The sequence below is a fragment of the Poecilia mexicana genome, unplaced genomic scaffold (genome assembly GCF_051168715.1).
Source record: "Poecilia mexicana isolate PSO_F unplaced genomic scaffold, ASM5116871v1 scaffold_13, whole genome shotgun sequence".
Taxonomy (NCBI): domain Eukaryota; kingdom Metazoa; phylum Chordata; class Actinopteri; order Cyprinodontiformes; family Poeciliidae; genus Poecilia; species Poecilia mexicana.
Genome location: NW_028263382.1, coordinates 15,670,759 through 15,692,030, shown reverse-complemented (window position 1 = coordinate 15,692,030; position 21,272 = coordinate 15,670,759). Strand labels below are relative to the sequence as shown.

General features: G+C 40.6%; 3 protein-coding genes across 3 annotated transcripts; all 3 read left to right on the top strand.

Moving 5' to 3' along the window:
• Positions 1-2,626: 2,626 nt before the first annotated feature.
• apoa1b (apolipoprotein A1b) lies at positions 2,627-3,979 on the top strand. The gene is made up of 3 exons (XM_014980786.2): positions 2,627-2,678; positions 2,772-2,916; positions 3,009-3,979. The coding sequence occupies exons 1-3, from the start codon at positions 2,636-2,638 to the stop codon at positions 3,610-3,612; spliced, it is 792 nt and encodes a 263-aa protein (XP_014836272.2). The 5' UTR covers positions 2,627-2,635; the 3' UTR covers positions 3,613-3,979.
• Positions 3,980-4,630: 651 nt separating this feature from the next.
• On the top strand, positions 4,631-7,960 carry LOC106914146 (T-box transcription factor 10). Its single transcript, XM_014980763.2, has 8 exons — positions 4,631-4,733; positions 5,232-5,406; positions 5,595-5,696; positions 6,068-6,239; positions 6,346-6,501; positions 6,622-6,689; positions 6,959-7,062; positions 7,641-7,960. The coding sequence occupies exons 1-8, from the start codon at positions 4,631-4,633 to the stop codon at positions 7,805-7,807; spliced, it is 1,047 nt and encodes a 348-aa protein (XP_014836249.2). The 3' UTR covers positions 7,808-7,960.
• A 2,054-nt stretch (positions 7,961-10,014) lies between these two features.
• bace1 (beta-secretase 1) lies at positions 10,015-20,584 on the top strand. Its single transcript, XM_014980785.2, has 9 exons — positions 10,015-10,871; positions 14,211-14,299; positions 14,694-14,910; positions 16,822-16,959; positions 17,037-17,171; positions 17,261-17,362; positions 17,535-17,684; positions 18,861-19,032; positions 19,531-20,584. The coding sequence occupies exons 1-9, from the start codon at positions 10,533-10,535 to the stop codon at positions 19,767-19,769; spliced, it is 1,581 nt and encodes a 526-aa protein (XP_014836271.2). The 5' UTR covers positions 10,015-10,532; the 3' UTR covers positions 19,770-20,584.
• Positions 20,585-21,272: the final 688 nt, after the last annotated feature.

The window sequence follows — 21,272 nt, the reverse complement described above, 5'->3', positions numbered from 1 at the left end:
GTGATCTGTCCTCACCCATCATTGTCACAGTTTTCAGCTTGTCTGGAACATTTTGCTAATCAGTTTCAGACAAACCACCACAGCTGATAACAGCATGGTGAAAGTTTCAGGACGGAGAGGGACGGAAAAAAGGGGTCGACTCGTTGGTCTGGTTATCAAACTCAGCTTTAGCTAGCCCTCTGTGAAATGTTGGCTCAATAACGCAATCAGGGGAGACAGGGAACAGACAATCTAGGAATTGCAAAGGTGACTTAAAATTAGGTCTAAACTGCATGTGCTAACCAACTAGCTTACTGCAAAGAAGCAAATGATCAACAAATAAATCTAAAATATAGATCTGGGGAGAGTTTGGCCAGAAACATTACAGTTATAGATCCATCAAAACTCATCATACCTTTAGTTTCTTAATCTCACAAACTGCAGTAGAAGATAATGGCACTCATGTCACTCAAAACGGGGTTCAGATCTATTTAAATGACAACATTATTATTTTCCAGAGTCTTATTTCAACCAGCTTGTCAAAGCTGGTTATTCGATGGAACCAAATAGTATTTAGCAGTATTTAGTTTTGTCAGTTCTCTGCACAATTACTGTTTTTACAGCTGTGAGAGGTTATATTTCATCACATTTGCTGTATTTACCAAGAATTATTTGCCTCCTATTTCAAATTATTGTCCTATAACGATCAGTGTTGCATAAGACAAGCTGTGGAGATGTTGCAATAGGACAGAGGGAGAAATCCCAGGAAAAAAAAGGCTTGAAAGAAACAGCGTTCACAAAGATATGCATCGACCATATAGGCCTGACATTATGCAAGAAAAGTAGTTCCAGGGCTTCCAATGATTAATCCTGCAACTGGTCGCTGTGCTGACTATACAGAGTCCACTCTGCAAGTATACCACTGCTAAAAACACTTGGCTGGACACTTTATTCACTTTATTTTCCAGAAGTTTCACATTTCCACAAGGACAGAGCTGTGAAAATGAACTACACATGTACATGTATAATTATAAAATGTGATCACTCCAAATCCACAAATCGCATGAAGCCAGAGTGACAAAGTCCACAGGTGACAGGACAACAAACAACAGGACAGAGTACACAACTCTTTGACCTATTAATCATCATGCAAACACACACACACACACACACACACACACACACACACACACACACACACACACACACACACACACACACACACGCTCAACCAGTGACAAATTTTGTTATCTAAATGCTGAGATAATTCTGTTTTGATACTTTATACATGATATTGTTTGTGGGGTGGTGTGTGTGTTTTTGTGTTGGGTATCTTCAACACACAGAGGGACTGTTCATTGAATGCTGTTGCATTTCAGAAAGCTGACCGTATCAAGTCCATGTGCTCTCTGTACTCGTCATTGTTTTACTTGGCAGCATTTTTAGAAGCACAACGAGTAAAAATAATGTGGCTTTCTGGCAAACACATTTGGATAACTTTTTCTGCTTGTGTGAAATTCTTAGTATTCACTCTTTTCTCCTACTCTTTCCTAACCTCCCTCTCACCTCCTTCCCTTTTTATTGTAGGTTTCTTGGCTTTGTCTGCATACTTTTGTTTTCATAACCATATGATGTCTCAGACACAAGAAAAGCAGCAGCAACAAAAAAAAAAAAAACTTCTTGGAAAGAATAAATTCTGTAAAAGTTACCATGTGTATTGAACAGTGATAATGTACAGGATATAGGGCATATTTTGCCAGATCTGTTGACGTGTGTTCCTGATCTCCTCGCAGTATGTGACCGTTGAACCCTCAACCCGATCCCCCTGCTGAGGAAGACGGCTCGGGGGTGAGGTCCACCTCCACGGAGACACGCAGCCCTCACTGCTTCACTCCTCCCCTCTGCCCCCTCCAAAGCAAAGGACTCGTCCCTGATCCGGGGACTATAAAAACTCTGCCGTGGCTAGAGTTATTCAGTCTCGTCACCAACTCCACCAGGTAAGGCAAGCAGCGACTGGGATAGGAACTGTAATTTGGTCTTCAGGCTGGGGGATCAGAAAAAAAAAAATCACATCTACTGTAATTTGGTCTTCAGGCTGGGGGATCAGAAAAAAAAATCACATCTTTTTAAAATTTCCAAAATCTTGCTTTTCTGTGAGACCTCAACTTCTGAACGAGAGGCTAAAACATACAATTGTGGAAAGATAAGTGTTTTTCTAATGGTAGCATTAGGACTTTTCTTTCTTGTCATTACAACTTCAGGTTGACGCTGTTGGGCCTCAGGAGATATTACAGCTGGTATTTCCATTTAAAGATGTCTCTAAACTCATTTGCTTCCGGATTGAGATCGTCTTCTAGCCCGGACAGCTGACTTGCTAAACCCTAAAACAAGATTATGAAACAGTTCGGATTTTATCGTCTTAAACTGCTTTGCTAATCTACTCAGATTACACGGTGTCCCAATCAACAGCCATATGTTGGCTCCCAGCTAATTTAGGTCAGTTTGGGGATGAGTGTTTTACAAAGCATTCTTAATTTTGAGACGCCATAAATCTGCTTTAGGCAGGAGATTTAACACTGCTTTTACCATATTCCTTTGTGTGTTTTCACCATTCCTCTTTAACATCCTGTGTATTTTTTCACTCTAGACCATCATCATGAAATTCGTGGCTCTTGCTCTTGCCGTTCTCCTGGCAGTCGGTGAGTACAAGACACATTCTGTCCTGAGTCTGTGATGTCTCAGAAGATCTGTTGCACATGTTCAACTTTTTGTCTTCGCACCTCTCACCTCAGGCTCCCAGGCCGCTTCCCTGCAGGCTGATGCCCCCTCCCAGCTCGCCCATATCAGGGCTGCTGCTGATGTCTACATGACACAGGCAAAGGAAAGTGCCATCAAAGCTCTGGACCAGCTTGATGACACTCCATACCAGGAACTGAAGTAAGAAAATGTTTTAGCTGATGCCTCTCTCACGAATCGTTCAGTGCTGCAATTATTTAGTCATGAGACCTTCGACCTTTGTATTGTTCCAGGGCTTCCCTGGCTCAGCGCCTGGAGGATATCCACAACAACATCAAGCAGATGCAGGCCCAAGTGTTCCCTATGACCGACACTGTCGTTTCCAGCATCTCTGATGCCACTGCTGAGTTGCGTGCCTCTATTGCAGCTGACATTGAGGCTCTCAGAGCTGAACTGGAGCCCCAGCGTGCCAAGCTGAGGGAGGTCATCGAAAAGCACTTGGAGGAGTACCGCACCCACTTGGAGCCCTATGTCAGAGAGTACCAAGCTAAGCAGAACGCCGAGATGGAGGCTCTGAGGGCCAAGATGGAGCCCGTTATGGAGGAGCTGCGTCAGAAGGTAGCCACCAACGTGGATGAGACCAGAGCTGCCCTGATGCCCATTGTTGAGTCTGTGCGCGCCAAGCTTGTCGAGCGCCTGGAGGCCCTGAAGGCGATGGCTACCCCTTACGTGGAAGAATACAAAGAGCAGCTGAGACAGGCCTACAGCCAGGCACAGGGCGTCAACGCTGAGCAGATCACTAGCCTGAGGGAGAAGCTGACTCCTCTTGGAGAGGAAGTCAAGGAGAAGCTCCATGCCATGGCTGCCATCATCAGAGATACCTTCAGCAAAAACTAAATGCTCTGTATCTTTCTTTTAACTAACCTCACCTTGCTGTCTGTCTTAGATATATTGAAGCTGTCTCTATGTTCTTTCTTCCCCCTCACAAACAGACCACCTCAGAAGTGAAGCTAATGCCTAACTTATGAACAAAAATGGCGGAACTTCCTCCCCTCCGAGCACGCAATTTCATGAATATATTCAAGCACGCACACAGAGACACATGCACACCTAGCACACATGTCTTCAGCTTTACATGCCATTTGCTAACATATTGTGTCTGAAGTGTTTGTGAATTACCACACAGGCTTGAACCTCTGTGTAACTATGGTAACTGTGCTTTGATGAAAAATACAGCTCAATAAACATCTGACTGTTTATACAACTGTGTTCTCTGGAGTCATTTTCCTTTAAACTGCTTGTTAAAAATACATCACACTCACCTTAGCAGTCCCTCAAGGCAAAAGGGGCAAGATCGGGATTTTAATAGGCCAACATTGATTACAAAGACCACCTGAAAAGAACAATATTAAGACAATCAGTTGTAGTTGAGACTGCCATTCAGCTGCATATGAGGTATTCCTGTCTGCTGTATTAAGAACAATGATTAATGAGTCGATCAGAGAGGGAAGCGGCTTATTGACAAACCAGAATCATGCTGTGATTAATTAGGGGAAAGTCTTTACAGCTTGGGATCCCTCAGGCTGGAACAATCAACACCGTCCCATCGAAGTGCCACATGAGGCTAAATGTGGAAGCAAAAGCCTCTCAAGCAGAATCATATTGTAGTCCTGCAAACTACTTATCACTTTTTCTGTGCTGATTATTTAAATTAGCAATAAAAGGTTGCTCTAATCATGCTAACTGGTATGGTGGAATTCAACCCTTAAGGAAAACCAGAACTTTAAGCTGGACATCGTGTTAGTGCAGTCTCCAATTAGCATGGTGTTGAAAATCTGGCCCAATGAATAATAAAAACAGAGTGTTTCTGTTCTCATCTGTTCACACCCAGTAACATCAAACTGTTACGTGCAAAATGTTAATCCAACTTGGGCTTCAGGCTACAAGTCGCAATGAGATATTTGCTTCTTCCCAAAGAATTGCATTCAGGTCTTCACCGCTCTTGCAGCTTGAATGCAGCGAAGTACGTCCAGCTTTGATTAGTTGGTGTCAATGCCGCTATGAGTATTATAATGGATGAGGCCAGCTTGGAGGTCCCCAGTGAGAATTCGGTGCTCTATAAAACCACGCTGTTCCCCTAGCCACAAACGACCACTCAGAAGACCTGATTGTACACATCTACGGAAACCGGAGGGAGAAAACTTTGTACAGGCTGCTACCTTTATGTTACAGACTAAACTTGTGGGTTTAGCTCACTGCTGGGCAGCAGCTAGCAGCCAGATTTGCAAAAACTAATAGGAGTGAACAGACACATTAGCAGACACTTGTAGACACCGAAAGGATGAACGGTGAGTGTTTTCTATGTATTGTATTGACGATGTGTGCTCACTATTTTACACTCAGCTCCCCCCTTCACCAGGGACAAACTGGTAAAGGGGCGAGCTGACCCTGAGCTGCTTTGAGAATTTGGAAAAGTGTAACAATGTACATGGATGTTTGCCTTCTTTTCCTCTTAGGTCTTGCACTGTCCCAGAGCTGTGAACTTTCATTGCCTGGCTGCACAGATGGAGGGGCACTATTCATAAGCAAGGCCCCCCAAGTCTGTGGGGTCAGAGTTCAACTTGAGATGCAGGCACTGTGGCGGCAGTTTGACCAGCTGGGCACAGAAATGATAGTTACAAAATCTGGAAGGTGACGAATGCGTCGTGCAACGTATTGTGGTGTATTCTGTAGTTAGACTGTCCCAATAGCTGAAACTGTCTAACTACAGAACACGCTACATCGTGTTCATCCACTTGCTCTTTTTGCTGTAGATTTTTTGCATTCTCTAATGTGTTTCTTTATCTGTTTTTTATATATATATATTCATAAAACGGTAGGAGGATGTTTCCAACATTTCAGGTGAGAATCTCTGGAATGGATCCTTCAGCCGAGTATGTTCTGCTCATGGACTTCATCCCTGTTGATGACAAGAGATACAGGTTAAGCAATATTGATTTCATTCATAATTATGAAGACCGCTGCAGATTAAGCTTCCTTTACTTTTACACTGTCTTGAGAGTTTTGATTAATTTAAAAAAGTAGCTCAAGATATTCTAATTCAAATATGCTCTGTTTATAATATTTCTGTTTGTAATAAGTTCTATAGTTTAACTTACTCTTTGTCTTTTTAATTATGCTTTCATTTAATCAAGTTTTAGTGTTTAAACTCTATCTGTGCAAGGTGCCATATAAATTAACTTTATCTAAATTTCACTACAGAAAAACTGACTTAACATGTTGATCATCTGCATCCTTAAATTCACATCAATTAAAAAAAAGAAAAAAAGAAAAAAGAATCTGTGTGTTTCAGATATGCATTCCACAACTCCTCATGGTTGGTAGCAGGGCGAGCGGATGTTGCAGCCCCGAGCAGGATGCATTTCCACCCAGACTCACCGGCCCCTGGAGCCCAGTGGATGAAGCAGACGGTGTCGTTTGACACTCTCAAGCTCACCAACAACCTGCTGGATGACAATGGACATGTCAGTTGGATGTTCTTATTGCTTTTCACTCCATGCATCAACGAAACAGCCCCTGAAATGTTTATTTAAACTGACTCTTTGTTTTCTCCTGCTTTCTGTTTGTAAGATGATTCTGAACTCCATGCATCGTTACCAGCCACGCTTCCATGTAGTGTATGTGGACCCAGCACCCAACAGCCATTTAAACGCCTACAAGAACTTTTGCTCTTTCTCCTTCCCTGAGACACGGTTCATGGCTGTCACCGCCTATCAGAACCACAGGGTAAGAACTGGACCTTCGGTAGCCTAAATACTGAATGGGGCCAACCATTCCCATATAGATGAAGTAAATGATTTAAGAGAAAAGAAAATGTTGAATATTTGAATTTTTCAATTCTTTTAGATAACTCAGTTGAAAATTGCAAGCAACCCATTTGCCAAAGGCTTCAGGACCACAGATCCACAGGCATGGTGAGTGCCAATCTGCCCTAATTCAGCTTTTGTCCTTGACTAGCAGCAGAATCCTGACATGATCGTCTTTTTCCACCGTTATCAGCTGCTAAATGATAAGGCTGCGGGCCTGATCACAGCTAATCTTTCACCTTTGTTCTGTCTTTCACTCGTACAGTTGCTTCAGATACAGTAGATTGATCACAAATGCGTGTAAAGGCACGTATACAGCTTTCTAGAAAGGACTGCGTAATTGCATGTCACAGCTGTGTTCTTACATTTGCGTGCAGGGAAAGTACTGCAAGCTCCCTTGCAGTATCCTGTCCACCAGATGGCGGTACAGAGCCCCTCACCACTAAAGCTAAAGATCAGAGTGGTTCAAAGCCTTCAGCCAGTGAGTATTTTACAACATATTACTTTTCAGCTCAGTGCAGAGTTTAATTGTTTAAAGTTGTATGATTCATCCAGCAGTACTAAGACTCTTAGTTCTAATGTATTGGTCCTATTGTATTTGCACAACTTTACTGATTTTGACTAACATCTTGGCTGTTGCAGTTTATAGTCTCTCTTTTTGATTCTCAAATGAACATGCACATTTTGTATGTTTTGTACATTTTTAAATTTACCTTCTCGGTTGCACATTGGACCAGAGTATTTTATTTTTTCTATAACTCCACGGAATTTAAGTTGAAATTTTCTCAAGTTACAGTATTTTTTCTCCTTAATTGGTTTCATATATTGCATATTTCTATCTTCGAGTGAATCTACTTGCTTTGATTGCCTGTAGCAATGTCTGTGCTTCTGCTGCACAGAAATTTCCCCGCTGTAGGACAATAAAGGATATTTCTATTCTACATTGCAATGTTATAAAGCCATGATAATAAATGTCTGTTTGCTCAAGAATTGTAATCATCATACAAAATATGGAACCACCAAACTAAACTATTTAAGCATTTTTCTCTTCATTTACAGGAGAGACAAGTTCATCCTCTGTGCTGCTGCAGGAGTGTGAGCTGCCTTACCAAAAGGAGGACTCTGTGGAAGTCACCATGGAGAGCAAAGATGGGAACAGTTTAACAACATCTGCACATTTCCTCCATATCCCCGTGTACTGGGATTGCACTGGATCATCTCACTAGAAAGTCAACCTGTTGCAAAGCAAGCAAACAAAAACCAATTGTTCCAATTAGCCCCTTAACGTCTGGCTTCTTTCCTTCTTATATTTATGGATATAGTACACTTATGGTAGTTCTAGTTAGTGGCCTCCATGTCTGACCCTTTAAATTACTTATTAAATCCTTTCAAAAGAAGATGTCAATGGTGACATTATTAATGATGCCACTGAAAGAACTCAGGGGCCACATAACAGAGGAGTATATAACACACATTAAAATCAGCTAATATGGTGGTTCCCAAAAGTACACCCACCTCTTAAATTACAACTTTTTTGTTTTGTTAAAAACAGGGATTGCCATAAATGATTCCAAATGCCTTTCCACACCTAATTTTTTTTATTTTTTCTTAAGTGAGAAAAAAACAAAACAAGAAACAAATCTATGTAGAAATGAGTAAATGATTAAAGGCACAATCACATGGTTGTAAATGTGTGTACACCCTGAAACTGAATTGTTGCTGAAGCATCTTTTGATTCAGTTTCACATTATGTCATCTCTTGTCCATTATTGAGGTAGCACTGTGTTAAAGCTACAAAAGGAAACCTACAAGCAGCATGTCAGGGAAGCAGCCACTTGCAGGCTCTACCCAGGCAGATAGCCAGATGAATTAACTGGCTTATATCAGCGATTTATATCATAATTGAAGAACAGAATGTCAAAAGAAAATTAACATCTGGCTCTGAAAACACAAGCAAAATTTCAACATATAAATGTTCTGGATTTCTATATTAAAATTGTTATTTATGTCTTGGTTTAATTTACCTGTAATGGGCTCACACCAAGTTCATTTAAATTAAGCTCATCGTCAGTGTGAGAGGAGACAGACACCAGAATTAATATGTGTGTAATACAGCATCTTAATACCAATAAAAACAATGAACATATACGTATGACGTAGGCCGTCCTGATTTTGCTTATAAGTATGTGATAAAAATGTTAAATATGAAATATGTATCCCTCTAAAACTATAGAGAGGACGAAAGAGAATGGAGAAATCCTTTGAAGCCAAAGAAGTCAGGTTAAAAACTCCATTACCCATGATACCACTCTTCTCTTGGAAGGGAGGGGAGAACTGAAAAACGATTTTGCTTTCAAAATAAAATACAACAAATGTTCAGCAATTCTTTTTTTTACAATGTTACAGTGTAGCATTTTAGATGTTTCATTTGTTAATGAAAAAGTGACATTATTGTTGACATATTTTATTGGGAATTGGATCAGCAGTCAATAACTAAATATATTTTTTTCCTCCTGTTTGCCATATGTTTGGGGTGCTACAAGACTACGAGCTTTAAAGATCGAATGGGCCAATAGACATAATTTAATATGGGGACAATCTGACTATCATCCCTCATCACAATACAGCTAATAATCCTCTGTCATCCATATTTGTGCAATAAATATCTAATGTTGTGTGTATTACATCTTACAACTCTGAAAAATAAACACATTTAGCAAACAATTATTGCCTGTACCATTTAATCTGTGTTTCTTAGCTGTTCTTCCCTGTCACAACCAAACCAATATGTAACTTATTGGAAAAGAGCCCCCCAAAAAGAAGAAATTATTTGATAATTCATCTAGTTTCACATAAAGATATCCCTGATCACACATCTCAGTCCAGGTTTGTCCAGCTCTGCATTTTTCTCAGCCGAAATGGTTCTACTATAGGCAGGACTGAAATGTTTGAGTTTTATGAACAGGATAACGGTTTCATAAACCTAATTTTTTTTATCAGAAATAATTTCTGTTTAGTTTAGAATTACATAGCTGAAATATATGACCAGTCTAAGTAGCTACAATTTGGAATTGGAGATGGTCAAATGCAAGCAAGGGTCTATAAAAACACTGACATACCAATGTATCATACCAATGTCATTAGCCAATATTTTCTTAAAGAGTGTTGCTCTCTGTGCATGCCACATCAGGTAAAACACTCAGGCATATAAATAAATAGATTGTGCATGATGGCATCCTTTGAAGCCGGCCATCCAGAGCAAAAGCCTAGAATATTAAAGTTGTCAACTAAATAATTTTGATATACTACTGGTACTCTATGAGTGAACAGCGAGGAGGATATTTTGAAAAGTCCTCCAGGAAACAGTTTGGATTTGCAGTTTAACTTGGCATCACTGATGCCTGCACCTTCGCAGATCTGAAGGATGCGACGGAGTAGATGGAGGAGGAGGAAGAGGAGGTGAAAGACAGGAAGGCGGAGAACAGCATGAACTGGACGGAAAATAGGGAGGATGCGGATTACGGTAGCCTACCGGCCAGTCTGCCTTCTGGTGATGTTTTCGGTCGTTTAGTACGAAGATGTTCGGGTAAAGAGACCCAGGCCTGCGGCTTGTCGTCACACGGAGCAAGTGCTGGTGATTTATGCGTCGCCTCAAATTGACACCGAGCAAGCCTGAGCGTTAATTGAGAGGACGATTTGATGTCTACCATAGGGTTAGTGTGTAGTCTATTAGAATGACTGATTTAATTTAACGCTAAAATCAGTCAAATCATATTGAACCTCGTGCCTTTTAGCGTTGTGGGTCAACTGCCATAATGGTTTTAGCCGTCGTTTTAGCATCATCCCCTCTTGACCCATTCTCCCGTGCTGCTTCGCTCTGGATGTCAAGCTGAAAGCCGCGCCGCAAAGTCAGCGCCAAACATCAGAAATAAAACTGAGCCGTGGTTAAACATGACGGGGTCAAGGCTGAAGCCGCGCTGCTTGACGGCACTCTTCATATGGACGACTCTATGTCTGCACAGCAGCGGACAACCAGCGCCTGACTCCTCGGGCCTGCCTCGAGCCATCCGCGTGCCACTGCGGCAAGGCGCTCGCGCCGAGCAATCACCGCCGCTGCCACCTGCCGCCGAGTCGAAACGGGGACGCGGCACCGCGAGCGAATCTCCTGCGCGCAGGCGGAGAGGAGCGGCAAAGGGCGGTGTCAGCTTTGTGGACATGATCGACAACCTGCGTGGGAAATCCGGTCAGGGATACTACGTGGAGATGGCTGTGGGCTCTCCTCCGCAGAAGGTAAAAAAAAAAAAAAAAATGTCTGCTACATGACCACTTATTGTCATATCACACATGTCATTAAATGTCACACAGGTGCACAACAATACAAATACATTTACCTATGGTTTGTAGCAAACAACAACAACAAAACAAACAAAAAAAAACATTTACTTTATTCGTTATGACTTTTTAGTGTGTAGATACAAAACTGATATAAATTATGATATAATACATCAGTTTTATATTATGATATAATTCCAGGAATGTTTCTCTTTAATTAATCATATTCAATAAAATTGTTTTTAATTTGTCATAGTGATGGTTATAGTAATAACATAAGATGTTGTATTAATGTTAATTATGTTTTAGCTACACACAAAGCTTTAAAATAAATTAGGGCTGCAGCTAATGATTCTATTATTGAAAGAATCAGTTATTCTCTTGATTATTCTGATGATTAATCGATAAAAAATGGCACATTCTACATATGTTTTATTTAACCACTTAAGCTTATTTTATACAATATTAGAAACATATTAAAAATGCAAAAAAGAAAGAAAACAAAACAATTCAATTTCTTTTTAAGTACGTGGAAAACAATTACCTGACTAAAGTGCAAAGAATCTGCATCTAAAAAATATTATAGCATCAACATGTGAAAAGCTCAGCCCTTTCTGTTTGATGTAACATCAACAGGGCCAATCTGTTGATTATCTTTTTTGATTAACTGATTAATCGAAAAAGGTGCTTAACAGGATATTTTCTTAAAGAATCCAGGTCCTGTCAGGAGTTCTGGGTTGGACATTTTTAAAATGCAAAATGTATAAATATTTTGTACAGTTTTGGCTTAACTACTGCTCTGAGTAAATGATTCTTTCAGCAAATGACCTTTTTGTGTCCGTACACTCTAGTTAATGACAATTAACAATTATTTCAACAATTATTTCAACAATCGATTCATCAACATTAATCCAACTAATCGCTTCAGCCCTTAAATAAATGGAGAAACTAAACTCTCCCTAATAGCTTGTTGCAATTTGAGATCATAAAGGGGAATTACTGCAAACTTACATCACTCCCACAACAGGCTTTAAAGTTGATTATTCTACTTTCATCGCAGCACTTTAAAAGTCCTTCAAATGTACCTTCTGATTGTCCACGACTGCGGGTTGGCGCTGCCATGGCAGGTGGCCTGTGTGTGAAAGTATCTGAAAAGAGACAGACAGATAATGGGACCATTAATTCTGCAGAGCAAGGACTGCCAGCTGGGCGCAGCTGCAGTGCACAGGCTGGCACACAGAGGGTGACGGCAAAGGAAAGGAGAATCAGACAGAGATGAGTCGCCTTAGGGAGGATAAAACGAATGAATGAAAGCTGAGGAAGGGAGAAAAGAAAATGAGCGAGAAGATCAAGGCGAAGAGCGGCATAGAGGTGAATGAAGGGAAAAGGAAGTGGATGACGGGTGTAGGAAGAAAAAAATGTGACAGACGATTGATGTGGGGAGTCAGACTGGGAAGTCCCTGGAGAGAAAGAAGCTAACTGTAGCGAGAGAGGATGAACGAGACAGAAGGCTTTAAAGTCCTCAGTGTAGGTGACACTCGCTCTGAGAGACACCAAAGCTTTCAGAAAAGGTAGAAGACAGATTTGTGGGGTAGAAATCCCAATTTTCAGGACATTTTTTTCCCATCCAAATCTTTATAAACTTTTAACTTTCCATCGATTTTTCACTTTAGAAGTCAAGAGGACGTTGCACTGTGCATGTGTGAGTAAAGAAAGCAAGGTTTTGCTACTGTACTTGAAAACAAAGACAACATAATAACACTAGGACTGAAATTTAAACCTATCTATAAACCGTCTCATGCCGTATTAGCAATTTTTCTGATTAAACTGTGTTCCCATGAGAGGATAGACCGTTACCTTATCTTGAAAGAATACTAGCATTTTCAACTCCAGGATCAACATTAGGAGACAGACTTTAAAAGCTGAAAAGGATAGAAGTGAGCACTTCGGCTGTAAAATATTCCTCCTTTTTATTATCTGCTAAAAATCTTGCTCTCTCTTAGTTTGAGCTGTAGAATTGCTTTGAAATATCCAAGAAAATGTAGTTTCCTCTTAGACAGTCTTTACAACGCTGTACTGCCTTTGGCTTCTTTTATTAACATGATTGAAAATAGCCAACTTTGAGTATTATTTCCCCCCAGCATCACCTTCCACACCAACCAGTGTTGTTAGCACTCATGACTGCTCTCATATTTTGTTCACTGACTGCACAAAGGTCAGATTTCCGAGCTTCACACCGGCCAATCAATCTAGATTTTCGTCAGTAGCTGATTTCTTTGTGCACCTCCACAGACAGGCTTACTAAAGCTTCTCTTAAACCCCAAATATTTTCTGGTAAAGTTAATTTTAGGACCATGTCATGTAGGATAAATGCTGTTGTGTTTTATAGACCAAATTATGTTTTCTGAAAAACAATTCAACAACTAAAAAGTTCTGAATCCTTCCAGCAAAACTGGTGGCAAATATAATGGCTGGAACAGAAAGGATCGTGAAGACAGGCATTGGGGGCGGAGAGTGCAGGGGAAGGTCTCAGCGTGTCAGGATGTAGCCTTCAGTGTTGGTGTCCTGCTGAGCTCTGAATGTTGTGGTGAAAGAGACAGCTCTACCCTGGACACTCAGCACATTTCTGTGCAAGGGATTAAAGACACAAGGTTCAGAATTAGGACAAACTCTGGTAACGTTTGAGTAGACAGTTCTATGCGGATTATGCTTGTGGATGGCACAGCGTGTGTGTGAGATTGAGTGCGTGAGTGTGTGAGAAAGAGAAGAAGGTAGACAGCGTCAGGATTTATTCTAGGCTGTCAGGGCTGGCCCTTGAGACAATAGCACTTCTCTGGGTATTTTAAGAGCCAATCCATTATTGAGCAGCTTGCTTTAGCTCTGCGGCTGGCTCTCTGGGTGTTTCTGTGCTACCGTGCCTCTCCTCACTCCCAGCATCCTGCTCTTTTCTTTCAATCTGTCACCGGCGACCTGTGAAACATCCAGGCATGAATAAAGCAGCGCCGAGTTGTATATTTTCTGCTTTGCCGAGCGTCTGTCTGTTCGCTCCATTCACGCGTTCGATGACTGTTTTGACTGACGGCGCAAAATATGATACTCTCATAGAGATGCAGAAGAGGAGGAAATGGCAGAGAGGGAGGAGGGGGGGAGTAGAATACGCAACTTGAGAGACAGGGAGGGTTTGAGGGGGAGACGGAGATGGGACAGACAAGGACATCTGGGTCAGAGGGAAAGTACTGCCTCTTATAAAGAGTCCCTGCCCATTGCCCAGTAATGCAATTTGTCTGTTTTCTTTAGTTGAATATCCTGGTGGACACGGGAAGCAGCAACTTTGCTGTTGGGGCAGCTGCACATCCCTTCCTCCGCCGATACTACCACCGTTCACTGTGAGTTGTCACTCTGTCGCTACACACACAGGACCTTGCAGAAAGTATTCACATCTCTATTTAAAAAAAAACAAAACAAAACAAAACAAAAATCTACCCAATTGTTTATTAGGCCCGAGCAGCTAAGCGCTGCGAAGGCCTATTGTAATATTTGGCTTGCATTTGTATTCACCCCTTTTACTCTGACAGCCATAAATAAAATTCATACATTTTGAAATCCTTTCCCCTTCCACTTCACAGTTATGTGCCACTTTGTGTTCCTTTTTTTCCACTTAAGGTCTCAATGAAATGCTTGTTATAATGTGGAAAACTTAAAGAGGTTTGAATATTTTTCAAACGAGTAAACACTTGCTCACAGAATTAATTGACTGTATTCTCTTGCACTGGTGTTCAGCTCTAGTTCATACCGAGACCTGGGCAGGAGTGTGTACGTTCCCTACACTCAGGGCCGCTGGGAGGGGGAGCTGGGCACCGACCTGGTCTCTGTGCCACACGGCCCCAATGCCACGCTGCGCGCCAACGTCGCTGCAATAACCCAGTCAGACCGCTTCTTCATCAACGGATCAAACTGGGAAGGAATCCTGGGGCTGGCCTACGCTGATATAGCTCGAGTGAGTTTTTACGACTTATTTTATTAATGCCTGGGAACAATTCAGCTTCAAGCTATGAGGGAGAAACTCTGCTGCTCACAGTTATATTAAATGAAACAAACCTGAAGTTAATTTCTCGGCAGCTGCGCTATTGTGGGTAATAAAATAAAACTGGCCCTTAGAGATTACTTAGCAAAGATTTGTATTGGCATTCAATCTGAGGAACAGAAGAAGACATGCAAATTTCTCATTTTCTGTTTTTAGCTGAACTGTTAGGTCAAAATTGGCTTCTAGGCAGCAGCAACTTGAATAGTAAATTACATCGTTCAACCCTGTTTATTTTGAGTCGAACTAGCAACATAAATGGCTGTTTTATATCAAAAAGATGAATTACTTTCCCTCAGAGGTAAGACTGTGGTGACTGCTGTATGAGTGCATGTCAGCATGGACCCAGCTCAAGCATGTCTCAATCACATGCAGACCTGATAATGGAGAATGTTGGCCTCTTCTCACTTTTAATTTGCCTTCAGTGGCCTCTTCTTTGCTTTAAATATAACACTAGAAAGTAAAAGCACAACATCAATACTAATCTAATAAGAGTTTGCAGGGTTTGCAGAGGAGTGAACCTATTGTTTAATGCATCCTTTTTGCAAGTATATGTAAGTGTAGCAGAAATCACAGCACAGATGTTGTTTTTAATTTACTCTTTTTTTTTGTCAGCTAATATACTTAAAGACTTCATTAAAGAGGAACGCCAGCCTTGCAATTCTTCAAATTTGGCCACAGCTACAAATGTTGTCCTAATGAGTCACTATTAAATTGGCCGTTCAGACCCATTTAGCTTCCTGATGACTGAAGCAGGAAAATATGTAAATGAAAGAAGCTTCTTTGGGAATTGGTCCATAATGAACTACAGTTCTTGTGAGCAAAGACAGAGAGAGATTAATTAAGCAGTCTGCAACTTAAAAAAAAGAAGCTCATGCTGTAAATCCTGTATGATGATATTAGCTGTGTACTAATTGATGAATATTCTCACAACTTAAATATTTTTAAACTTGTGGAAAAAAAATGAATGGACAAATTTTAATTTATGTTAGAGCTCTGAACTTGGTTCAGTAAGTTCAGGCTGGAAACTATAACTATAGCATCCTCTGTTTTACAGCAAAACAGAGGATGCAAAGATTTGTATCTTCAATCAGAGGCCTCTTCTGCCCCACTGTAATACAGACTGCTACAGGAGGTTCCTCCTGCCATCAGCCCCTACACCAACTCTTTGGAGAAAAGTAGTTTTGAATCTTAATTTAATTGATTTAGTTTAATCCCAGCACTCTCCCAGTTCTGTTAACGTGCTACCAAGGTGTTTATATTCCCAAGTTCAAATATGGTGTCATTAACTAGCATTGATAAATCTGACTTTAATAACAGCAACCACGGTGTGACGAGTAGGCATGCTCAGAGGAAGAAATTGTACTCTCACTAGATTGATTCAATCCAACTGCAAATTACTAATCAGGTCCTGAAGCCAACAAATCTGTTTTGTGCACAGATACATTTCTGCATTTTGGGATTATAATCTGAGGTTTTCGTACTGGAGAAATCTATGCATTTCAAAGGTAAAAATACAAGTGTGAAACATTGTGGTGGAAGTATCATAGTATGTAATCCTTGTATTTGATCAAGGATTACACACTATTGTTGATGAATCAGTAGATGAAAGATTAAACAAGTCCATTAAGAAAAAGAATTTAAAAAAAAGCCTTTTTCCGTTTTATTCATGAAAACTGAAAAAATTTAATGATGTCATAAACTGGGAAGATAACTTCCTCTGATAACTTTTCAGCTGGGGAGTCAAGAGGAGCAAAACGAAGAGCTAAATGTTTTTGTCCGTCAATCAGCTTTTCCAACAGCAGCACTTCTCTCTCTGTCTTCCAGCCGGACGAGATGCTGGAGCCTTTCTTCGACTCTTTGGTTCGTCAGACCTCTGTCCCCAACTTCTTCTCCCTCCAGCTGTGCGGCGCAGGCTTCACCCAGAACCAGTCGCTGGGCAGCTCCACGGTTGGCGGCAGCATGGTGACCCACACACAAATCGTGATGTTTTGTTTTTGTTAAGCACTGGGTTCATTTAGTTTTTCCTGCGTTTTCTTTAGATCATCGGTGGAGTGGACTCGTCGCTGTACGTTGGAGAGCTTTGGTACACTCCCATCCGCAGGGAGTGGTACTACGAGGTCATTATTGTTCGGATTGAGGTGAACGGACAGGATCTTAACATGGACTGTAAAGAGGTACAGTTTTATCAGGGATAAATCATTTTAAAAGATCATTTTTCTTCTTAAAAGTTAGGTAACAAACATGCAACATGTGTGCTCTGCAGTACAATTATGACAAGAGCATCGTGGACAGTGGAACCACCAACCTTCGACTTCCGAGGAAAGTCTTCCAGGCTGCAGTGAAGGCTATTGAAGCCGCCTCTTCTGTGAGTCCTTTGCATGTGACTCATATGGTTGCACTTGATTTTCCTTTTATTATAGTTTGACTGAAATCTCTTTATAAAAAAAATTAAAATGAACCAAAATAGCTCAAATTCCTTTTTTTTTTTTTTTTTTTTTTAAAACTGGACAACAAATACTGTAAATGTCTTTGTGCAGACGGAGCAGTTTCCCTCTGGGTTCTGGCTCGGGGAGCAGCTGGTTTGCTGGCAGGCTGGAACTACACCCTGGCACATCTTCCCAGTGATCTCCCTCTACCTGATGAGTGAAAACCGCAACCAGTCCTTCAGGATCTCCATCCTGCCCCAGGTAACAGCGCTCTCGGGTTCTGGATGTGAATTTATTTATTCACGCAGAACAGAAACGGACCGACCGTGTGTTGCTATCAATCTTACATGAAGATCAGCCCTGAGTAAATGATTTCAAACTGCCCAAGTTTGGCTCCTGGATTTAAGATTCATTGAAAACGTTTAAAGCAGAAACTTTATTCACATTAAGACTCTGAACACTTGAAGGTTTTCATTTATGTAATCCTTTTAAATGAAAGCTTTTCGAAAAGCGCTGTTTGTGCTATCAGAAGCAGTTGAAAGTCATTAAAACGTTTCAAAGTGGCTCGTTGTGGCCTCAGTTGTCAAACCTGTGGGTGGTTTGTGACCTTCGTGCTACAGCGTGACGCGTCGTCACGTTTCTATTGCAACTTCTGCTTCAGGTAAAATCCACACTGAGAACAAATATACAAATAAACACATCAACTGATTGTGTGGGAGTTTAAAGAACAGGATCACAGTAATGTGCAGAAGTCATTTCCCTCTAGTGGACAGTTATGCTATTACATCTTTTTGTTTTTCCTCCTCTGCTGCTTGTTCATCATAGTTTTAAACCTGAAAATTGTGTCTGAAATTTAAGGGCAAATAGAAAATAGGAAGCAGTTTTTTTAAGAATGACTAATCATCCTTAAAAAATTGAGAAAATTTGATTTCTAGGATTTAGAATTCTAAGGATTTCTAATTTCTTAGAAACTAATTTCTAAGAATTTAGTCATTACTTAGAAATGACTAAGTCCTTAAATCTAAAATTAAATCCTGGTTAATTTCAGTTACGTCATGATTTAACAAGAGAGCAGCTGCTGTTTCACATCAGGTTAAGTTGCTTCAGGAAGTATTTTTTCCTCTTAATAAATGAAATTATAGTGTAAAAACAGATATTTTTATTAACTCAGGTTATAGTTATCTGATGCTACAGTTTGTGTGATAATAAACAAAAAAGTGGGTCTGAAAAGCAAAAATAGAAGAATGAGGCACTAAGTTTTTAACAACCCTGTTGTTAAAAACAGCATACCTAAATCCACATATGGCTTTGATGCAACTGATAATGTCTACAGAAACTACAGGTTTTCTTTTTGGAAACTCACCACATATATCTTCATCTGAAGCCACTTTTGAATGTTTTCCTCTTTTTATTCGCTTATTGTTTCCGTCTGTGCAGCAATACCTGAGGCCGGTGGAGGATGTTGCCTCTGCTCAGGAGGACTGCTATAAGTTCGCCGTGTCTCAGTCCAGCACCGGGACAGTGATGGGAGCCGTCATCATGGAGGGCTTCTATGTCGTTTTTGACCGAGAGAAGAAACGCATCGGATTCGCCGTGAGCACCTGCCATGGTGAGGAGGAGAGGACAGAGACAGGATGAAGGAAAGGCTCTTAGAAAGTGTTCATGTCCCTCATTCTGATTCTTGAATTTTATTTATGAATATTATTTTGTTACTCTACAATAGGTCTCAGTGTGTTTTCACTGGGATGCTATGAGATGCTAGCACAAAGTAGTGCATAATAATGAGGCAAACTTTTGTTTTTGGGTATGTTTCTTCCAGCTTTTCATATCTAAACTGAAATGTGTGATATTTTTAGATATTCATTTACAAAAAAAAACATGCATTATTTTTTTAGAATGCTTGTTTTTTTAGATTGAGTTGGTTTGTCACATGATATCTCATTGAAACACATTGAAGATTACAGTTGAAAAGTGAAAAAAACATGAAAATGTTCAACTGCTACACATGCTTTTGAAAAAGCTTTGCAGTTAGGCTTATAAAGCACGAAACTAACAAAATTGAGTTGAACGACTTGAACTCCATGTGTTCATGTTCGTCCGTTCTCAGTGCACGACGAGTTCCGCACGGCGTCAGTGGAGGGCCCGTTCCACGGCGTCGATCTGGAAGACTGCGGCTACAACATCCCGCAGACGGACGAGTCCACCCTGATGACCATCGCCTACATCATGGCGGGAATCTGCGCCCTCTTCATGCTGCCTCTGTGTCTCATGGTGTGCCAGTGGCGCTTCGCCCGCTGCCTCCACCCACACGGGGACTTCGCAGACGACATATCGCTCCTAAAATGAAGGGGCGCGGGGCTGAGGTAGCTCCTTTCAAACTGACGGTGCTGTTCACAGAAAGCTTTGAAAAGATTCTTCAGGAATCGCGGAGACACAACAGAGAGAGAACCTTGCTGCCATCGGGTTGTTTGTGAGAATAACAAGAGCCATCTTGAGCTTGAGTCGGACAAGAGAAGGTGCTGCTGTCAGTGTCCACTTTGTCTGTTTAGGCTTCTGTATCTATGCAGATCAGCATGATCTAAGGAACTGGTGGGAAAATGCAAAACAAACATGTAAAAAGAAAAAAAAACATTGATGGATCAGCTGGTAAAGATAGGTTTCTTACCTCTGCAGAGCTTTGATTGGGTTATTTCATTAAAGAACAAACTGACCCTTTACAAACAAAACCTGGATGTGTATTAAAGATGGGGAATCCTGGTTGCAGCCGGCTTCGCGTTGCCGTGATTTGAATATATGAACAATTGGTCACGTGTGTGCTTCTGTAGCTCTTTTATTTGTGGCTTTTGAGTGGATGGCATTAATTGTTGGAGCCTGCGTATTCGTTTGCACAGCTGTCCTGCATACAAAGTGTTTATGGAAAGGTTTAAAGAAATAAAGAAGTCATAAAAATTCTGCAGAATAATGCAAATGCCAGTGAAGAGTTCTGGAAAAAGCTAATGACGTACACATAAAGAGGCTATTTAACGAAATATAATGTCAAGCATTTATTGTATGTAATCTGTTTTTGCAGAATATGATCGGAGACAGATCGCACTAAATTTCAGATGTCATTTCTTTTCTTCTACTACTGATTAAAGCCTAAACGTATCTACTGTACATAACATTTGTGCATTCCAGATCGTCTATTTGCACAGACACAGATCACAGAGTGCTTATCCTCGCAAAACTACTGCTGCACCTATTTGATGATTTGCACATGTAAACACACTACATGCTAACAACGAATGAAGAGGGCTTCTATCACAGATACACATACAGCCTAATAATACGTTTTTAACTGGGACCATATCTGCTTTGAAAGGGAAATCACATAATTGCTTTGAAAAAGTGTTAAAAGTATCCATCCTTTAATTTGACTACATAGATTTAAAAAATATTGTTTTTAATAAAATTACTGGTGTCTCAAATATTCAATTATTGGTACCTACATTGATCATATTAATAATTATAACTAAAGTTTTTTTAAATCATTATTTCTACTTCCCCCTTTTGGTTGAACAAAGTACTTTATAATTAATTCATTTTCTATTCCCCCACACAAATTCAGCTGTATGTTCATTATTTACAGAATCGTCTATAAGATAATTTATTTCAGCAACTTAAGCAAAATCGGAAACGTTTTAGCGGTTAATGACGTTAAACTCACATGATCGCTCTAGTCTAGTAGGTCGCCTGACCGCAACCTGCAAAAACGCTTACGCCTAGAATTAAAAGAAAATAAAACAAAACAAAAACAGACTTCGCTTTCATAATAACTTGTACTCAGGTCAACCGTCTGCTTCTTGTTAC

Coding starts and splice junctions, on each gene's coding strand:
- apoa1b (XM_014980786.2), top strand. CDS start 2,636: ATGAAATTCGTGGCTCTTGCTCTTGCCGTTCTCCTGGCAGTCG. Junction 2,679..2,771: donor TGCCGTTCTCCTGGCAGTCG/GTGAGTACAAGA, acceptor CTCTCACCTCAG/GCTCCCAGGCCGCTTCCCTG. Junction 2,917..3,008: donor ACTCCATACCAGGAACTGAA/GTAAGAAAATGT, acceptor GTATTGTTCCAG/GGCTTCCCTGGCTCAGCGCC.
- LOC106914146 (XM_014980763.2), top strand. CDS start 4,631: ATGTTAATCCAACTTGGGCTTCAGGCTACAAGTCGCAATGAGATATTT. Junction 5,697..6,067: donor GTTGATGACAAGAGATACAG/GTTAAGCAATAT, acceptor TGTGTGTTTCAG/ATATGCATTCCACAACTCCT. Junction 6,690..6,958: donor ACCACAGATCCACAGGCATG/GTGAGTGCCAAT, acceptor ATTTGCGTGCAG/GGAAAGTACTGCAAGCTCCC.
- bace1 (XM_014980785.2), top strand. CDS start 10,533: ATGACGGGGTCAAGGCTGAAGCCGCGCTGCTTGACGGCACTCTTCATA. Junction 16,960..17,036: donor CCACGGTTGGCGGCAGCATG/GTGACCCACACA, acceptor CGTTTTCTTTAG/ATCATCGGTGGAGTGGACTC. Junction 17,172..17,260: donor TTAACATGGACTGTAAAGAG/GTACAGTTTTAT, acceptor TGTGCTCTGCAG/TACAATTATGACAAGAGCAT.